The 20,861-nt window shown below is 43.4% G+C and overlaps 2 protein-coding genes across 2 annotated transcripts; one reads left to right on the forward strand and one right to left on the reverse strand.

Annotated features, from left to right (window-relative positions):
• Positions 1–7: 7 nt before the first annotated feature.
• On the reverse strand, positions 8–11,916 carry LOC136197884 (uncharacterized). The gene is made up of 20 exons (XM_065987736.1): positions 11,502–11,916; positions 11,345–11,443; positions 11,198–11,292; positions 11,047–11,148; positions 10,858–10,992; positions 10,674–10,790; positions 10,319–10,621; positions 10,111–10,255; positions 8,722–9,940; positions 5,324–8,669; positions 5,145–5,261; positions 4,794–5,092; positions 4,633–4,743; positions 4,426–4,579; positions 4,178–4,364; positions 3,069–4,119; positions 2,477–3,017; positions 1,597–2,422; positions 957–1,543; positions 8–906 (listed from the first exon to the last, which is right to left on the reverse strand). The coding sequence occupies exons 1-20, from the start codon at positions 11,573–11,575 to the stop codon at positions 122–124; spliced, it is 10,293 nt and encodes a 3,430-aa protein (XP_065843808.1). The 5' UTR covers positions 11,576–11,916; the 3' UTR covers positions 8–121.
• LOC136197885 (uncharacterized) lies at positions 11,850–20,581 on the forward strand. Its single transcript, XM_065987737.1, has 27 exons — positions 11,850–12,051; positions 12,106–13,251; positions 13,453–14,004; positions 14,106–14,235; positions 14,285–14,437; positions 14,501–14,583; positions 14,643–14,675; positions 14,730–15,509; positions 15,556–15,606; positions 15,659–15,785; positions 15,833–15,997; positions 16,051–16,136; positions 16,190–16,219; positions 16,279–16,705; positions 16,780–17,081; positions 17,133–17,153; positions 17,213–17,589; positions 17,659–17,851; positions 17,979–18,108; positions 18,159–18,370; positions 18,424–18,677; positions 18,739–19,128; positions 19,180–19,405; positions 19,461–19,757; positions 19,807–19,989; positions 20,043–20,233; positions 20,285–20,581. The coding sequence occupies exons 1-27, from the start codon at positions 11,994–11,996 to the stop codon at positions 20,468–20,470; spliced, it is 6,783 nt and encodes a 2,260-aa protein (XP_065843809.1). The 5' UTR covers positions 11,850–11,993; the 3' UTR covers positions 20,471–20,581.
• The last annotated feature ends 280 nt before the right edge of the window (positions 20,582–20,861 follow it).

A 20,861-nucleotide genomic window follows, 5' to 3' on the forward strand; every position in this document is an offset into this window, starting at 1 on the left:
TTGAGGTAGTTCCAAGAAGCCGCGGCCCTCATATTCGGGATTTTATTTGAGACCAGGATAATATAGGAGGTTTGACAAAAGAGTTGCTTCAGCACGAGAAAAAAATTAGCTATAATCATACCTAAGGACGAGACACTAGAGAAGTTGTTGAGATCACTAGTCCAACAGCATTGATCGCTGTGACAGTCACAAAAAGTCGCCTGTGGCCGCCAGTGCCAACCGTCAGAGAGGTAGTCTTTGTTTCTCTCCACTGTAGCACGTCTGATGACCCTACATCACTCCCAACAGATACTTCAAATGTTAGACTTTGGCCAGACATAAACGTGGAACTCCAATCGAGTAAAACGTTGTCATCTGGTAACCATGTAACGGCGATAGGCCTCCCAGTCAGTTCTGGCTTTTTCTGAAGAACTGTAATAGACGTCGCCACTTCTTTGCTGGCCAAATGTGCCACGTTCACAGCCCGAACAGATACAGTGTATTTTGAGCCTGATAGCATGTTTAGGCGTCGAATAGTAGCTCTGCTGTATAAGCCAACATCTATCCAACCTGTCGAGACGCCTGCCCCTGCGACTTTCACTTCGTACAGAGCTATTCCGGATACGTCTTCAAATCCGCTCCAAGAAAAGGTGATGGAATTGTTTCCCGTTTGATAACCTTCTAACGTGTCATAAACAGACGGAACTGCTTCCGTTTTGATGGAAGCTGCGGATTCTAATGGAGGAGACGCAATAAAATAAATTCCGTCCGATATGTTTGAACCGAGTAAATTCGCGCCGTTTTGGCAACGAACTGAAGCGTAGAACATCTGACCATTTTGTAGAGAATCAACAGTTTCTGTGGCTGATTTTTCTGTTTTTCTAACACGGCGATACTGCAATAATTCAGTGGACCCTGGACTTAGACCTAAAGACATAATCTTTGTTACAAACAACATATTTTGCGTTAGTACTAACCCAGTCCCCATTCACAGTATGCAAGACCACTTTCATCATCACGACTTTCTGTCCAACTGACAGTTACTTTGTTGTTGGTGACGTAGCGCACATTTTGTTCAGCGTGAAAGGAGTCGTTCGAAATTTGGACGAAAATCATAGGTGGCGTGTAATCAACTTTAATTGCAGGGGGTCGAATCGTAGTCATTAGTTCTGCGTTGTTTATGCCCAAAATGGTAACAAAAAGGTCGGAACCGTGAGGAGGACTAATCGCGTTGTTTACGGCGTAGCTACTTAGTCCGTTCGAGGTAAACGGAATGTGTTGCTGTCCACCTTTTACAGAACCCACTGCCCACATGTACTCTTTGATGCCGCTTTCAGGGTCAATCATTTTCCAATAGATCTCAAAATCATTGACAGGAGAAAAGAAGGCATTGCTAAGGAACACCGAGAAGTTGGAGACATCATCAGAATTCGTTGAAATATACTGCTTTTGACAAGGGAAAAGATGTACCACTGAAATGTGAAACAAGTTACCGGCTGCAGACACAGACTGAATTCTAAGCTGCTTCTTGCCTGAAACAGATGAAGAGAAATATACTACGTGCCTAAACAATAGAAATGAGACAAAAGCAAAACCACCTTTATTTTACAGTAGTACCTATTTCCTCTGGATCTTTCGCTGTCAAAAACCATCTGTCTATTTAAACCTGGAGCAGTGACGTGTACCTGCTGACTCCGTTTCGTGCCCAAAGATTGCCCAAAAATTTCTAGCTGATACGTGAGATCGGCAGTGAAGTCGTAAGAATGCGATATCGTCCCAGAAAGAAAAACTTCTGTCCTGCCATCAGTGGTTATCAGCTCAACTATTCCGTCGGTTACATTCCATTCTCCAGTCATTTCTCCGGAACGTAAAATTGAATCGTTTTTCTTCTCCGAAGAAGAAAAGTTGGTGAGCACATTCTGTCCAAAGTCTGCACAAGATACTATTTTTGGAGGCGTGATGTCAATTGTTACTCCGTCAGACGAAACAGCTCTCGACTTTATTCCCGCCGAGTCCCAAGCGACGACAACAGCAAAGTAGGTTCGACCTGATGCCAAATTTAAGTTTCCAACCATTCCATATAGATGAAGTCCCACGTTGTGGAACGACACTATACTGTCCTTTTCAGGGACACTCCCAATACCGAAGTCGTAATGATCAATAAAAGAATGGCGATCAAAAAACCCGTGCCACGAGGCGGAAAGCGACGTTGTATTACTCTGATACTGCCTGTCTGTCAGTTGGTCTCCGTCCATAACAGCGCCAGCAAAAGGCTCTTCGATGTCAACAATAATTCCATCGGTCGTAACCGAAGTACGGAGACCAACGCCATTGACAGCTTGAACAGTGCCGTAGTATCGAATTCCATTTGTAAGAGAGCCGAAGTATTCCAGAGTTTCAACTGATGTAGACACAATATGAAATTTGACTGTATCATCGCCTCCTGAAAAAATAAAAGAACGGTTTAATGGTGCAGTTGTTTTTTGACGGATCATACCATTTGGAATGGTTCCAAGGCCGATTCGATAATGAACAATCCCCGACTGCAGATCCGAAAATGCACGAGACCAGCTGACTTTCAGGAAAGTTTTGTTTGTAGTGAAGTCTGCATCGCCATTCACATTAGGGGTGACGTCGAGTACGGCACGAACTACAGAGGGTGGCGTTTTGTCAACAGTCACGCCTTTAGACGCAAAAACAGCGAAACGATTACCACTGTACCACAAGCGAACGAAAACCACGTATAGAGTCCGAGGAGCTAATTTTCGCGGATACTTCAGCAGGATGACGTCTTTTGTGAATTCACCAGCTTCGTACCACAATTTGTCCTCATCATCATAAAAAATGTCCACCCCTACCTCAACTAAAGATCCTGCACTTACTTGAATTCGCCTGATCGGCCAAGAAGAAACGTTAGATGCTCTTTTCCACGAACCGACAAGCGATGTGTCTGACGCTTGTACTGAGTGATCATTGGTATAATTCAAGGAATCAAAAACCTCAACAGTGGAATCAATCGGTACAGACGATGAGTTTACCTAAAATAAATTGAATGTTTATAGTCATAACATAAGATCGCATGTCTGTACCTCTACGCATGGCAGCGAGTACCCTCTTTTATCGCAGAGATTATGTACAGCCGCACAGGTGCAATCTCCTTCGCAGCTTTCAACTGGGCAAGAATGTCTTTCGATAAAAAGTACGCCTGAGTTGATGCTTGAAGACTGGGCGACGACACTGACTTGAATTTGAGCACTCCTCAAATCCACACCATTGATTGCCCATAACGAAAGATAGATTCGGTCGCCGGCCGAAACGCGATAACCAGTGTCGACAGCGATACTTTGTCTTGAAAGATCGTCTCCGACATGCGGTACGGTCAAGTTCGACGCAATTTCGCTTCCACTGTACGTAGTTCCCACATACAACACATAGGTTTTGATCCCAGAGTGTAGGTCAGAAAACCCTCTCCAAACAACAGTCATAATGCTTGAATTGCCGTCGGCACTTGCATTCCACTGCACGGGATCATCAAAAACACCTGTCCAAGGAGGAGACGTGTCAATAAATAAGCCTTCCGCTAACGAGTAAGAGGTACAAAGACGAGCTTCATTACACGCTGCCACTGTCAAATAATAACGAAACCCGTCTTGAAGAGTTATGTTTGGATGAGATATGCTGACGCTCGTTTCGCTTCCTACTCGTATAGGCCCTGCAGCTAGAGTAACGTTGCGATGAGTAGATATGCTCACAATGTGCGACGTCACCGGACTTTCCTTGTCTTCAAACTCCCATGTGACTGCAACAAGAGAACGACTAAACTGCGTAGCAGGTGCAGAAGATCTCCAACCTAGTCGAAAAGATGGAGACTTTAGTACGTGAGGAGGAGTAGTGTCAACACGGAAGCCGTTAGACGATGCCACTGTCCACATACCAGCCTTATTGTACGCTCGAACCGATGCAAAAAATTGCTTCTTGTTAGGTAATTTCACTTCTGGCATGATACCCACCTCCTCCAAAAACGTTTTAGTCCAAGGAACAACATCATCTTTTCCAGCCGCTGTTCCTCCGCACCATTCATAATAGTCAATCGATGATTGTGGGTCATAAAAACCAAACCACTTTGCACCAACTACGTCACTGTAAAAGCATGCTTACTGTGAGTACTTTTGGTATTCAACTTCTAAACTGTACTGACTTTTGTGATTGAAATTGAGCGTCATGTTCCGCCACTCCATCCCAAACGACTCCAGAGATAGGAGGTGTTGAGTCGACTGTGATTCCATCTGAAGACACTTTCGCGCAGAGATTAGCACTATTGCATGCTTCAACAGTAAAATAATACGCTCCTCCTAATCTCAAGGATAACCCATCAATAGAAAGACCTGCAAATAATACAATTCAAGAATACTGGTAGGCCTGCCTCAATCTTATGTTAGACCTTACTTCTTGATAGACCTACGTTGTGAAAAGGTACAACATCAGATTTTCCTTTTTCTGTTCCGACTGCAACAGAGTAGAAACTTATTCCAGAGTGGGGATCAGAAAAATTGTGCCATTGAGCCGATATGCTATCAACCTCAGTTTGGTAGTCAATATCCTAAAAACGAATGTAACTTTGAGTACGTCAGAAATCGAACGACCGCACCTTACCTCATAATAAAGATTACTTCCATCTAAAACAACACCACTGTTTGGAATTGAACTGTCATAAACGTATCCACGAGAGGTTTTTTGAGATTCCAAGCCAGCGTTATTCGTTGCCTATAAATAGCTTTACCAATTTGCCATATTAGGGCCTAAGCAAAAATTACCTTTACGGTAAAATAATAGATTTGGCCATCATGTAAATTTGAAGAGTAATCAATAAACGTATCCTTTGTTTCTGTGCATTTAATCACGTCGGAAAATTTGGGACCTGAACCTATGCACCATTCGTAGAACTGGATTCCACTTTCTGCGTCTTCAAAATTTTCCCAAGAAACTTTGATCAGTTCAGTAACATGGCCAAATTCTTCTCCTTCAATCAAAATACTTCCAACAATTGGCGGTGAGAGATCGCAAGTTAGCGCTGCAGAAGAGGATTGAGTTTGCAGCCCAACTTGGTCAATAGCTAACACACATACATCAAGTCTTAATAATCTAAGCAATTTGATGTGTTATACCTCTGACAGTTGCATAGTAAGACAGGCCGCTTTGTAGCGAAAGGTTTCTGAGAAGAAAATGATTTTCATAGCCAATGCATTGAAACGGCACTGTGTCTGATGTTAAAGGATTTGTTCCTAGATGCATAGAACATAACTCGCCTTTAACAGCAAAAAAATTTTAGACAATTAGTTATTACCTATTGCCACGCAAAAGCTTTGGATTCCCGATATGTGCAAAGCAGCATTTTCTTCCTCAGAATCAAAAAATCCCTGCCAGCGCACAAGCAGCGCGTCATTAAATGATTGGTACTTGCTTCCTTCCAAACCGTCGCCTATGTAAATAATGCCTTGTGTTGGTGGAGACGTATCAACTGTCAATCCGTCACTACAAACTGCATGGCCAAGAAGTTTGTTGTCTCTTCGGTCAGCCCCTTCGATTGCTGAAAACTTGATGCAAAAATAGAATCTGCGATTCGGATCAAGGCCAGCGTTGGTCAGAGAAACAAAAGATGAATTCGTTTTTCCACAAATCACTGCCTTTTCGCAGTCTTGCCACTGAGCCTTTCCTTGCACCAACACCCATGATACCGACCCTCGCTTGTTCCAGAGCCAAGCAGCTGCAATTTCGTCACGTGATAGTGTGTAATCCATGTCGTCTCTGGGGCTGAGCTTAGCGGTTTCAATCTGGCTGGTCAATGGGTTGATGTAGGCCTTCAATTTGGAAGGTAAAACATCAATAACTGTTGGAAGAAATCGCTCTTTAACGCCTTGAGACTCTACAGTCATTTCAGCTGCACTGCTGCTGCTCAACCCTATTTGGTTATAGCCTTTCACTACAAAAAAGACTTTTCGATCTTTTGTTAAAGTGAGTGTGACAATAGAATCCACGGCCAGATTTCCATTAGATGAGACATTCCATTTTTGCTGCCATTCAATCAGTGGAGCGCCCCGCTCCATAGCACTTGTTAAAGTCCATTCATAAAACTTGGCAGAAATAGCGGTTCCATTTTCAAGCATTGTTTCAAATGGCGTCCATGAAGCTAACAATTCAAATAAATATTTTGTTGACAATGCTCTCAACGTAGATTTCACTATTCCAGCTATTGGTGGCGCGTTAATGACAATAAATCCGTCTGAAAGAATTGGATCAAAACAAAACAAAGGCGTACAAGGAATCACGGCAAAACGATACAAAGAACCTGCCACCAGGTTAGCATTCATCTTTGTAACAGACGACGAACCTTTTTCGTCTCTTGCACTCACAATGGTTAGGCTTTTATTAGCCGTGCGTAACAGTTCGCTCTTGTAGTGAGTAATATAAGGTAGATATTCCAAATGCACCGACCAGTGAGCCCCAACTTCTTTTTGGCTGTATTGAAAATCCAAGTCATCTTGACATTGTCGGATTTTAACGTCGTAGATTGCTTTGATGTTCTCCTTGTTCGCCATCGAAATAGCGACAAATTGGAACTCTACCTCACTTTGAGAGCTCTTTGCTGTTAATTCAAGAAAAAATTTGCGCATTTCATTATCGTCACTGTCATACGGTATCATTCTTTTCCACTTATCACTATCGGTCGGAACTCTCACACTTACGTTGAACTGTTCACTGAAAAGAAATGAAACCGTATAGACGTGACTAATAATCGTTCTGAAATACATTGAGTAACGGCACTTTTCAGCAGCTAGGGAACCGTTCACTAGAAGAAAATCCTTTGTGACTTTAATGCACTCGGTCGAATTCTGATCATCAGCTAATAAAGAAACAGACGGACTCGTCGTGCATCCTGCACCATCAGAAACCTGCCCTTTGACAGTTGTTCCAAGAACGCGAACCCCATCAGAACTTACTTTCACTTGGCCAGCCGAATTGCTACCAACAATTGTGACGTAGTAAGTAGAAAAAGGTATAAGAGTCAAATTCCGAAACTTGAATTCTCCCTGAGTCGTATTAATGCTTCGAAAACGAATTAAATCATCAGATCCAGCACGGCTTCCCACTCCCAAACGCAAAGAGTCAGAGTGATAAAATCCAAACCATCGGCAACGGTACTCATTTAAGCTTCTTTGGTAGTCAATATCTGAACTATTACTAACTCGGTCGAGAAAGGAATCGGGAGACAAGTCAAATACAAAACCCGAAGTAGGGCTGTGCGGTGAAAGAAAAAAGGCCAATGAAGTCGCTGTTACGGAGAGCCCAGCTCTATTCGACGCAGTTACGACAAAATAAATTCCACCGTGCCCAACAGTCTTGGGCTGCAAAAGCGACGAGTAGATAGAAACGCATTTAACAGTCTGATTGCCACACGTAGAATACAAATTAATGGCAGACAACGTTAGAATGTCGTCGCTTCCTTTGACAATTCCAGCACCAATTTTAAAATCCAAGTCTTCCTTTGATTGCTCTGGATCGCTAAAATCTTCTTTATTCCAAGAGACTTGAACGATGTGGGGTTTCTGAACAACGCGAATTGTGCCAGAATGATGAGGACCCGTAGTGTCCACAATAATCGGTCCTTCGGCCCATCTTGCTTCAATTCCAGCGTTGTTGATCGCTTTCAAAATAACAAAAAATTCTTCACCCAAGCCCAGAATATCGATTCGCCGATGAAATTCGGTGTGTCCTTTTGTTGAGACAAATGGCATGTAAAAAGGCATCACCTCAGTTGCTGATCGACCAAGTCCAATTTCGTAATCATAAATTCCACTTTCACGATCAGTCACATCCCACGACGCGTCTATGTGCTGATTAACAGCTGTGTACAAAACCTGAGAGGATGAGTTGTAGCACTCAGTTACATTTGGATAGCTGTGAGAAAAGTTGCCAGCGGATTTGATACGAAGAGGATAGACAGAAACCGAGTGCACCTGAAGCGGACGTACGTCAGCACTGCAATCTACTGAAGAGTTCCAAACGCCGGTGCGCCGTCTTAAGTGATCGATAATCCAGATTTGGCTAGAGTTGATTTCCTGAATAAGTCCGGACTTGCTGCGAACGTTTTTCAATTCCAGTTCTCTTATTTCTGGAGGGGTCACATCTATGATAAGCCCATCAGAACAAACGACATTCGACGGCTCCATTGCATTGTTGAACGCGACCACTGTAACAAAGTAAGTGCCAGGGACAACTTGCACGGGTTGCATAGACGTCTCAGTAGTTCTGACAAAGGACACCGACTTGCTAAGGTCACGAGCGCACCGAGAGCCAACAAAGTAGTCGTAGTGATGTATTCCGCTGTCTTGATCGGCAAAACCGTACCAAGACGCCGCAACTACTAACTCTTGCTGGTAGTCAAGATCTTGTTTTGAGTTGAAATTTTCAACAACTTCACCAGCTTTCGGTTTGCTGTCGTCAATAACAAATTTTAGGATTTTTTCACTCGAGAGTCCAGCGTCGTTTGTAGCGGAGACACTTAACGTGTAAGACTTGCCGTGGTAACCACTGCTTTGAGCAAAATTTGAAGGATTAACGGAAACGATGTACTTAAAATAACTGCAAAGCTGAAGGGAATTGCAAGAACAATTGGAACTGCGGCAATTAAACTGAAGAAAAAAAATTAATGCCCGCTATTACACGAACTTTATTAGGTCTTACGTTGCTGGGAGGTTTAACCTTAATCTTGCCAGAGCCTAGGCTACTCTTTCCAATTAAAGTTTCCTTCAGAGACCAGCTGCTTTTCGTTAGGCTGCTGTGAGGATCGTCGGCGACAAAATCAAACTGAAGAAGATGAAACTGCGTAGTATTTAAAAATGTCAGTTGGCTCACGCCATCTTTTGTGAGCCAAAGATGGTCGATTTCCGGTTTAGATGAATCAACGTTCAGTAGAGCTGCGTCGTTAATTGAATTTCCAAAAATATCTATTGCTTTTAGCCAAATAAACATGTTGTCCCCGTCTCTTGTTGGCGTTTTAATGATAAAGCTCTGCTGCAGTACGTGTGACAAAGATTTATCAACGATCAGCTGATACGTATCGTTCGAAGGCTGCTTAGGAACGTGGCCATATTGCACAGCATACTTCACAGCAACAATCCCATCAAAAGACTTTATTCCTGTCAATGGGTCTACTGTTACCGCCACTCCGCCAACCTGCAAAGTAACTGCTGGTTGATCGTATTGCGACACTATCGGCAAGTAGAACGAAGCAATGGGCTTAAGAAGCGGGTTCTTTCTAATAAATGACGTGAAGAAGTGACCTGTCCAATCAACGGATACTTCATTGTTATCGACGATTTGCCACTTGAACCCACTCACTGTTGTAACAGAAAGAGGAAACTGAATTGGAAACAAGGAGTCTATTGCAGGAGTAGAATTTCTGACGTATAAAACAAAACGTCTTGCCAACCTTGCGTTGGCCGTTGCATCCAAGACCTTCAGGACAACCGAGTAAAGACCTTGAGCTGGCAAATCAAACGATTGGTTGTTGCTACTGTTTGATAGAGAAAAGTGGTGAACACCGCCTATCTGTTCTTGCAGATGAGTCGGTCCTTTTTCAACCACATGGTACACATCAAGATGATAAGCGTCTATCCCGCTTCCTCCCGGTGCATCAACCCATCCCTTCCACTGAGCCGTCACTTGATTGGAGCTGATTACATAGGGACCAATTGATAAAATGTCGCTTTTCGTTATGCTTTTATCAGAGCAGCTAACGCTACTATCCACTACGCAGTGCACTGGCGCTGCCTTATCAAACTTGAATCGAGTTGTTGTCAAAGCTGTTGCCCCTGTGTAATGGTACGTCGCGCTGAGTCCAGTGTCATAGTCATGAATAGTGACAAAGCCGCCATTTTGAAGATTGAGATCAATATTTAATCTAAAATCAAAGCGAGTTCAATTAAAGATGTATGCGCCGCAAGCATGAAGACTTAAACTGCCTCTGCCTATGTTTACACCCATGTTTACAAAATAATTAGAGGCTAAAATCTTAGCTTTGCAAAAGGTTTAATTAAGGAGCGACGATGTCAAGAGGTTATATATTCTTACACGTCGTTATTCTTGAAATCTGTTCCACTGAGTGACAGCGTAGCACTGCAATCAACAAGTGACTTCGGTCTGTCATTAGAAAGAGAAACGGCCTGTCCCGAACTGCGGCACTTCATCAATTGACTTCCCAAATGTTTTAGAGTGCCTGTTTAATTAAAGTTAGTCTTGCAGTAGAACAGGAATTTGTCCTACAGAACAGCTAGCGAACCTGTGCTAGTGGTCAAGGTCATTTTCAAGCTCACGGCTACAATTCCAACAAGCTGACTGGATACCCAAGGTGGGGCAGTGAAATTTCGATAATCAGTCAAGAATCGCGTGTTTGTAAACGTTCCAGAACCCGATTTGGGCCCATTGTACAGTCCCGTGAGAGACACCGAACATCCAGCTGGCGCCAGGCTCGTGTAAACAAATAGGCGTGAAGATTTTCCGCTAGCATAGGAAGCATTGGAAAAAGAAAGACTTCTGTCAACAATGCTGACGTCGGCTGATACAAGAGTTGGTTTTTCCGTTACTAAAAAGGAAGCTCAGCATTTTAAATTGGAGAGAAGGAGAGAAGGACTAACTTGTGGTGCATTTGGGAGGTGAATCATAGCCCGGAGCACAGGTGCAAACATCTGGAGTAGTAGCAGTGCCAGCGCAATAGCCAGGCCAGCACCAGTTGCCTTTCCACGAACAACGAGCTAAAAGTTATTAGCAGACAAAACCTCGGTAACCTTTCGTCTACCTATTTGAACGCCTTAAACATACCAATACAAGCAGTTTTAGAAGGATTGAGTTCAAAAGCAATTTGAGTTAGTCCTCGTTTTGAGCTGCAATCTACGCAAATGGTGTCTGATGGTTGAGTACAGCTTTCTAAGGCGCAGTCAGCAATACGAGGACATCCTGTAACGAAAGAGAGAATTATTACCAGTTAAGACGCTTTCGTCCAGTTATTACTGTTTTGGCACCGCTGAGATTCGCCGTAGTATTGATCGACGCATTTACAGGTGTTCGGCAAATAACAAGTGCCTCCATTGAGGCACGCAGGACTGCATATTGCTACAGAAAAAGTCATGCCGACAGAGTACCCAATTGGATGATTTCTTACGATCATCGCACAGTCCCGTGCTGCTCTTCCGCCATCCAGCGCAACAATCTCGATAATAAATCGTTTTTGATCGGTACCTTTGTACGTACCGATGACTACGCACTCGCGACTTAGATATACATTAGACTACTTGCTCTTTTACAATACCTATAACCGGTGCAAGAAAAAAAGTAGATGAACCCGCAAGAGTAGTAATATCTGACGTATGTTGAGGCTCTGTAAGACTCTCTTCCTCCTCTGGAAAATCTGTATGCACGATATTTCGAGAATTACTCAAATTCTTCTGCATGCAGCGTCTCCTTACGTGCACTGATGATCGACGCTCTCGCTAGGAGTCAGTAAAATCAGAAGCAGAACAGAGAGTACAGCAACGCCCATTCTGTCAGAACTGAACTCGGACCCGGATTAAACTTGCAAAATAGGCGTGGGATCGCGGAGTGGGGGCGAACAGATGGAATCGATCGCCTCGAAATGTCCACTGCGATCGAAACCGTGATATATCTACTCGATCGAGTAGCCGAGTGACCGTGCGCCAGCCAAGAAAAGGCTTACAAGTCTTGCCAACTCCCACAAACCTACGTCAACGGCACTAATTCGTTTTGAGAAGATGTAGGGGAGTTACTGCGAATTGAGTGGGTGATCTAGAGGGAGTTGCCGCTTCGAATAGAGCGCATTGCGACCGTCGCACAGAATACAGTACGACTTTCTCGTAGGCCGCGAGACTCGGAGGAGCGAGAACGCAACAGCAGTTCGTATTTAATTATCCGGGAACTAGAGTAACCGTTTCGAAGAGAGTATGAAGCTCCTCTTCCTCGGCGTCTTTCTACTCCCTCTCATCGCGAGTAAAGCAACCGGTAAGCGCATCATATGTAAAGACGTACGCCTCGGTGACTCGCAAGTGCTTTTAGGCCAAAGTCCCGACCCGCCGCTGCTCTTTCGTCCTGGAAATGCCATTACGTCCAACAAAAGCTTGATATTCGAGATCGACTTGAAAGCACCGTTGCCAGCTGGTGCAGTATGGCTCGAAATTCAAGCGACAAGCGTTGCAACGTCCGACTTGAATCGCTGCTACGCCGACGGTTTGTCACTGTTCACATCAACGACTCTATCCGATGTTCAGAGCCGACTTGCAGGCACTCGCGGCCTTCCTTTCCGCGAGTGCACTTCAGGAAAAATTGGGCAAATTCAGCGATACCAGGTTTCTTCGCTAGAGAAAAATATTTACGTTGCTGTTCTAAATAAAGTATCGGAAACGTACACTTTGGAAGCGAAATTTCGCGAGTCGGCTTCCGGACAGCGTGGTGCCAGTGGTTCGCTCGCGACGAAAAGGGCCCAACCGTGGCACGCCATGCTACGACGCAGCAGCAACTTCGGATCAATGGAACCCGTGTGTAGTGGAGCGCTTCTTTCAAATTGTTGGATTGTAACTGCGGCTCGCTGCTTGAATCGTATTGCAGCGGAGGAGGCGAGTGGGCGTCGATTTGATGTTCGCTTGGGAGCAAACAGCAGTGAAGGCGACGATCAGCAGACGATTTCGTTTACGTCTGACGACGTTGTGCTCCATCCGCAGTTTGATTCGTTTCTTTCTAGGAACGACGTTGGGTTGATTCGATTGCGAAGTGCCGCTTCTTTGCCTCGAAACAATTCACTTTCTCTGCCAAACTCTGTGGAAGAGGACTGGGTTAGAGATGGGTTGGAAGCGCGAACGACGTATTGGGATATTGACAGTCGCGCTTTGAGCCCAACATTCCTTCGCGAAGAGAAACTTACTGTTCTTTCTTCTGAGAAATGTTCTCAGCTTGCTGCTTATGTCGGATTATCAAATCCTCTGGATGGGCCAACGCACGTATGCCTTAGTAGAGCTGAGCCTTTTTCTTACTGTGTTGGAGACTCTGGCAGCCCGCTGGTTGCAGAGAACGGGGGCCAGCCTGTTCTCTTAGGATTACTCACATCTGGACGGAGATGCAACAGCAGTGCCAATGAAGTAGTCTACACTTCGATTTTGTCCTATGGCCAGTGGATTCAGACTGCTATAGAATCTTCATCGTGGCCTGGTAAGTTGTACTCTCTTACTAAAGTGTTTGTTTCTTTTGTTTTCCGTGCTACTAGCCATTAAATAATTAATTAAATAATTAAAAAAATTAATTGCGTAGTTGATTTAGGCGGTTAACTTGAGTCCATTTTTGTGGTTGTCTATCGCTATCACTAATAATTTTTTTATGTTCTTTCTAATTTACTATTTTTGTCTTTTGCAGCCTATTGGTACCCAAGAGCAGTTAAAATTCCCTTTCAGCACAGCAACGGAGGCTCATTCGGTCCTACTCCGTTTAAAGGTGTACTGATGGCTTTGGAAACGCGCAGTTTCACTCCGTCAGTTCAGACGTATTTTGGATGGCGCAATCCACCTCATTTTACTGTGCATCAGGATGGTCCAAACGTGAAAATTTACCAGCACTATCCGATCAATGTCGCTGCAAGGGCTCTAATGCAAGGACGAACTCCACTCGTTAATGCAATTGAAATCGAACTCGCCTGGCTCTCAACTGAAATTCATACAATTGAACATGAGATGAAGAAAAAATTAGGCGACTTGATGAGGTGGATTGAGCAGGAAACGGGTATAGTACGATCCAGTCGCGCATTTTATCAGCCTTTTGACGCCTATGGAACACAAGCTATGCAACGTATGACTGAACTTGAGTGGAAGGACTTTAACGGTTGGTGCGGAAGACAGCATATTCCTGGGCAGGAGAACTCTGACCCGGGTGTGATTGACATCGACTTTTTACTTTCTTATAATGTTCAAGGTAAGCAGAAAAAACGTGGCTGTGGAGATATTTATTGCTTTGGCTGCGAAGTCGATTGCAATAGCGAGGCATTTTTTGTAAGAACTCTTTCATATTTGCAGATCGTATGTATGACTTCAGATTGCAAACTGCTGCGGATTCAGGCTTTTCTCCATCTGGCGTTCAAATTTCACTAGCTGGAGAATGGAAAAGCTCAAAGCCATATCAAATAGATGCTGATAAACTCAAAAGGTAATATTAATTAACTGCCCAGCTTAAATATTAAGAGTGATATTGTTAGTGGATCCTTTCAACGTCAAACGACAGCGGAAGTTGCAATCGTCACAAAGGAAAATTTGGGTCCTTTAAACAGGGTGCGATTGGAAGCAACAGGAGCTCCTATTAGCTGGTCTGTGGACACCATCAAAGTGACGACGGCAGAAAGGGGCACCAAGTACGCGGAAATGTTTTATTTATTCATTTATTTATTAATCATTTATTTTGTGCTTTATCATAGTCTTACCTATACTTTTCCAATTAACCAGCGGTTTTTATCAGGCGAATTAACTTCTCAAGTTTTTACTGTTAATGGCGCATTTGGTAAGGGCTTGCTAGCTACACCTCTTACAGTTATTTATTAAAGCTTGTTTTTATTTCAGACAAACTTTCTGCAAATTACGTGGCCAAAGCTGGTACTGTGCACCATAAGAATAGTTTCCTTTATAGCTAGTCGTTTTGTTTATTAGATACTATAAGCTGGCTAACTGACGGTCTTGGGGATTGTTCTCTCTCTTCCGTGAGGGGTCTTGCCAATCAGATTATTCATCAATTTGTTTGTGATCACGGAGAAGCTCCTCTTGCTGACATCGCCAATTATTCGTTTCTGTGTTTCGATAGCGCCGTTACTCCGCTTATGCAAGTGGATGCGGCTTCGTCGTTACGTAGCTTTCTGACTGACTTCAACGGAACTTCTCTTACTGTAACGTCAGCGTTTCGTTCTTTGCCTGAACAGTATGTCCTAAACAAATGGCATCAAAGAAACGTCTGCTCCCAGTTTGGAAACGTTGACAATCCTGGAAAATCTGAGTACATGGAAGGTCTTTCAATCGACGTTGAGCAGTTCAATGTCTTCAAAATAAATTCGTCCAAGTTTGGTTTTGCGTGGGGTGGTGCTTTAGCACCTAAGCGTTTCACCTACAATAAACGGGGTCGCTTAAACGCTGTTCAGATTCAAACCGAAATGATTAAATCTTTTCAAAGACTTTGGAATCTCAATAATCCCAATCAGGGTTTGACTGTTGATGGCGCATGGAGCGATTTGGTGGAATCAAAATTACTGCAAAGCCCTGTGAGTGGCTTTTATAATCGGCCCGTTTGTCCCTTCAAGAAACCTTCAGTTCCTTGCTGTAAAGCCGGAAGGGAAAAAGGGGTGTGCACAGTACCGGCACAGTGCGGCCTTAATAATGCTTCATGCTCTACTTTGCTTAAGCCGCGTCTATGCGAAGATACCATGTTTACCACCTGCTGTAAGACTATTATTGAGCGTTTTTCTGTTGTTTATTTTTGCTTCAGGTTCTAAAGAGAAAAGTGACATTTCAGGATTTCCTTCTCAAAATCGCCAGGGTTAATGCCTGCATGAAGGAGCTTGCTTCGTTTTCTGAGAATTTATGTTTAGAATCAAATCATTACGCTATAACAGTTCTTATTGGAGAAGTGTCAAATTCTAGCACTGACGTTGATGTGCACGTCAGGCTTATTGGAAGCCATGGTGATTCTGGAGACATTATTCTTAAACGACCAAAGTAAACAAAACATGCCAACGCGCATTTCTTTCATCTCTTTTTTGTAGTGGCGTCAACTCTTCTGAGTATTCTATCTTCCACAATTTTACGTCTTACTCTAATCTTGGCGAAATACTTTACGTTGATATTGGCCATTCAGACAACCGCTTCAATATGGGTTTCTATCTTGAAACTGTTTTGATTGTGTCTTCCGCTGACTTGTTAAAACAAAGGTTTAGTGCAACAATAAACCGTGCTGTTTCATAATTAGGACCTCTTTTTGTAGGTATAACTTTTATTGCAACTGCTGGCTTGATAGTTCCAAAGGGTCTATCAGGAAAATTTTAAAAACTGCAAGTAGTCCACTGCCACGTAAGAAACTTTTATTAAGTTGCTAATAAGTGACTGGCGTTATGTTCTCACAGAAATTAAGAGCTGTTCAGATTCAGGCATCCGTATGTTTTGAACGACTCAGGTAAAATGAAAAAATAACCATTGGTTTTTTTATTTACAGGAACGGTTGCCGATGTTTTGGAAAGTTCTTCTCAGTGCAGTTTTTATTTTGTCCTTGGCCTCGCCCAGCAAGTAGTTGACCAGCTTATCTGCAATGGTGTCCCTCTTTCATACTTTGGAAATGATCCCACGTTGTGCACCAGCAGTAAAACTTTTCCGTACATGATATCTGAAGCTTACTGGTCTCTTCGTAACCGAACAACTCACAAGTCCTTCTCTGTTTATCAAGCGATGAACCCTTTCATTTTTCAGTTTCTTCGTAACAAGTGGGCGGAAAAGGGGTTATGTGGTAAAGAAGCGTCTCAAGCGTTTGGAACAGAGACCTATGACCAAGGCACTGCTATTTCCCTAGCAAGCGTCGATGAGTTTTACCTAAGTCTGAAAGATTCTTCAGTTTGGCTAAAACCAAAGGGGGCAAATTTTATCAAGTGAGATCTTATACAAGCCAGACTAAATTCCTCTGAGGTTTTAAATTTGTGTATACTGTTTTTGTCTCATACAGATATTCTAAGTCGTCCTTCAACGTCGTAAATGAGCAAATCAAAGCTTTTCAGCAGCTGTGGAATTGGAATTTTCCGAAATCCTCCATTGCAGTGACCGGCGTGTTTGACAAAGCAACAGCCGGCGCACTTCTCATCTCCCCTGCTGGTGGATTTTCCTCAGGAGCACAATGCTCTCTTCCAAAAAGACTGGGTTCGCCTTGCTGCACAGCAGACATGAAGAGAGGACTGTGCGTTGCCTCTGCTACCTGTGATGTATCAAAGAGCCGACGAGGCTACTGCCCTAGCTCCAACTCTGTTTGCTGTAAGTTTTGTGCAACTTTAACAAATTTAAGACCAATTTAATTCATTGCAGGTCTTGGAAAGTCTTCTTTAGGTAAGACAAAGCTGGCAACCTTTCCCGAAGCATCGCTTTTTGACTCTTTCCCTACATAGATATCGAATTTCCTAGCGGTTTGAAGTTTCCCGATAGTTTACCACCAATCGATCTTATTGATGAATTCTCTGACCCGTCCAATCTCCATGATGTTCCTCTCATAAACGGCAGCGGCCAAGGAGAGCTCCTCGTTTCAACAAACTTCCGTTTGAAACAGTTTTTTGATCCCACATCGGAATACTTGCGCTTAAATCCTTTATTAGTGCAGTGCTTGCAGCTAACTCAGGACACGTCTGACTCGGATATTCTTATTATGAAAGGATACGAAACTAAGAGCACAGCTAGAAACGAAGGAAACGTTTTCTCGGCTCACCGAAGCGGAAATGCAGCAGCAATTGCCTACGTCGACAAAACTCCTAGTCTGAAACTTGCCGAGGTACATTTAATTGATTAGAACTCTAATGTTTTGATTATTCAATGACGCTTTTCTCTTTATTTAATGCAGCAAGTTTTGAGCGCCTGCCTTTCGTGGCTTAGGCGTTCTGGCAGAGATCTAAGCATCGGACTTACAGACGAAGCCACGGTGCAAGTCGAGATCCAAGACACCTTTACAGCGTGGTCGTCTTCTAGAGCCAATCTCTCCACGGAAGCGTTTCAGTTGTGGATTATCAATAGAACGAAAACGTTAAAGTCACCCGGTTAGTTGAATGTCGACATTAATTAAACAGCAGACATGTACGCTTTTCCAAATTTCCTAGCGTATAGTGTCGAAAATTTTTGTTTATCAATTCTCTTAGAGTGTTTTAATTTGGTTTGGGTGTGTAGGCGTTCCTAGTCCTCAGTGCGGCAAAGGAGTTTTGAGTGTTGGCCAGACATTTCCTCTCGGAACCGACGATAAAGTTTCCTGTGGGAAAATTGACGGCATAATAAAAAGGCGCTCTGCAGATTTTGACAGGTGCTAATCAGTCGTAGCCTACTGGATTGTGTTATTAACGTGTTTTTTAGGCTTGTGCAATACTCTTTGCCTGGAATTGCCTTTTCTTCTGAGGAAGCAAACGACACGTGGTGTGGGTGGCCGAGTCGAAATTGTGCTGACTGTCGTGCATCGCCAGTAGGCTACTCGACGGATCTGAAGTGCGCCGATCGAATGATGACGGAAAGGCTTAGAAGTCACCTTGCCGCTTTGCAGCGGATTGTCTCCGCCGAGTTCCCCGGGCGTAAGCTTCAGCCTATATATTTTACCTTAATGTTGCAAATTATTTGCGTGTAGGCGTTATCATTGTTAGGGAAGCCTGGGATGAAGCAACGTCTTCTTCTACTTATGATTGGGGTTCGTTCAACAATCAATCTCTGCACTATGAAGGTCGGGCCGCCGAAATAGCCATATCTACTAACCTCAGTCTGACGCCAAATGAATTTCTTTCTCCGCCATCCGACGATAGTCTATTGGGAAGATTATCGTACATAGCAGCAACATGCGCCGGTTTTGATCATGTTTGGTTTAAAGATAATCACACGCTTCAGGCAAGGCGTTTACTGCGCATGCATGGCCTGAATTTTGTTTATTCTTCTTTGCGTATTATAGGTGGCCGTAAAAAAATCGATAGGACCGGGTACGACTGTTCGTTTTTCAAACTACTCCGAATTTCTCTGCGTTTCTCCACCGTCGTATATGCTTGAGTTATATGCAGTAGACGCAGAAAGCGACAACGTCGTTGGCGACGCGTGTCTTTTTGACAGTGATGGAAGAGAAAGCGAAATGATGTTAAAGAACCATCGTCTCAAAGAGTTCCTGTCGCCAGACTTTTCGAGATATTTCAGATTACATCCTATGATTCCGCTGACCCTTAGCATGGTGTCAGAAAAGCTCTGGGCTGAGTTAAAGACAAATTTTCTTGTCAAGAAAGGCTACGAGAAAAGTAGTTCCAGTGACGAAACAGCCAGTCCTTTCAGTAGACTACATTATCTGGGACAGGTTAATAAATTTTAATTACAGACATGTTGGTCTGAAATTTCTCTCTTCTAGGGTATTGAAATTTCTGCTAAAAGTGTTTCAATGCTCGATCTGGCAGCGATAGTGATTGAAACTGCAGGACAGTATTTGACAACGCAAGGCTACGGATTTGGAATAGAACTGAGTGATACATCTCTTTACTATGATATACGTCCGAAAGGGCTTCATTTCTGGTCGACATCTGAAAAAGTACCTCAAGTGATGTGGAAAGATTTTGTTCACTCTAAGCTATTGCAAGGTAGAGTGCCAATAGAAGGTAAATTTGCTAATTCTCTTTATTTTAATTGATTCAGCACCTCGTCGAGTGCACCTTTCTGAGTCAACTAACTGTGAGTATGCCGGCCTAGCTGCGCCTTCTTCAGCGTACCAGTATACACCTCCTTCCGTTCAAAGCAACGCGTTACTTTCAGACTGCTTTGACACAGATGATTCAGTTAGTTTCTGTGAAGCAACAAAAAGATATCAGCACGAACAGGTTGAGCGCATTTGGAGAGCAGTTAAGCAACGGTGGCAATTCCATCGTTCGCAAAATGACGTCAAGCGTGCTTTGGATATGTGCTTTGAATTGCTTTGTGGTAGATGCTATAAAGGTAAGATGATATTACTGAAAGAGTTGTACACTATGTTTTGCTGAAACAGGTGAGAAATGGGAGCAGAAAAAAGAACACTGCAGCAATCTTCTGCACTGGCTGCCGTTTGGTCTGGGTGAAGGAAATGATGTTAGTGCTGTGCTCGTTAGAGAAAACGAAAATCTCAAGACGTTAGTTTGCGAGTCTAGAAATTACTCTTGTTTGGAGAAAACGGAGCTCTTTTCAGTTCTCGGTATATAAATGAAATTAAGCCATGCCACATTGAAAGTATAGTTGTCTTTTCAGCTCCATCTGTGTATGCTCTCTATCCTCTGCAAGAAGGAAGCAGCACTAAAGGAGAGCTTTACTCGGCAGGAAGCAATCCTCTTCCTGTTATGAAAATTATTGAAGAAATGTTTGCGATGCATGTAAGTGGTGTAGTCACCGTCTTTGTTACAAACAGTAGGGAGATGGTAGCCTTGAAAGACACTTTGAAGGTAAACTCTGCCCATCGAACATGTTGTTCGGCCAATAATGATTTCTTTAAGGTTCTAATGGCATATAACCACAACGTATCAAAAATAGTTTTCGTCTCGTTTGAGAGTCAGAGAGAAAACATCATTTCTTTTGTCGAAAGCAGCGTGGCTGAATGGACATCCTCGCTGTGCGCGACTGACAGCCCTCGGAAATACCTAACTTCTTATACTGTCAGCAGTTTTAGCGCACTGGCTTGATCGTATTACGGCAAGACTGTCTTTTGCAGTAACAGTGTGTTTTGTAGTTCTTCTGAGCCTGTAGTGTTGGTTTTTGTTACCTTGAAGCGGTCTGTTCAGCAATTTTTCCTACATATTTCCTCGACATGCTCTAGAATTAGAGGAAGCACACAATACGGCTGCGCGTGTAATTCACAGGGTCTGTTAGTGCCGGAAGCTTTAAATTCTGCAACCACTGGGACAGCTAGCTATATATAGGACTATCGCCCAAAACAGCCGACTGCAGGGTGGCGAATATAGCTCCCGTTCACCCTGCGTTCCGTCTAATAATGATTCAGCGTCATTCTGTATTCACTACTGCGAGAGAATTCCAGAACAAACCAAATAGTCTACGGGGTTCACGTTCGATCAT

This window comes from Oscarella lobularis, chromosome 18, assembly GCF_947507565.1.
Source record: "Oscarella lobularis chromosome 18, ooOscLobu1.1, whole genome shotgun sequence".
In the NCBI taxonomy this organism is placed as follows: Eukaryota; Metazoa; Porifera; class Homoscleromorpha; order Homosclerophorida; family Oscarellidae; genus Oscarella; species Oscarella lobularis.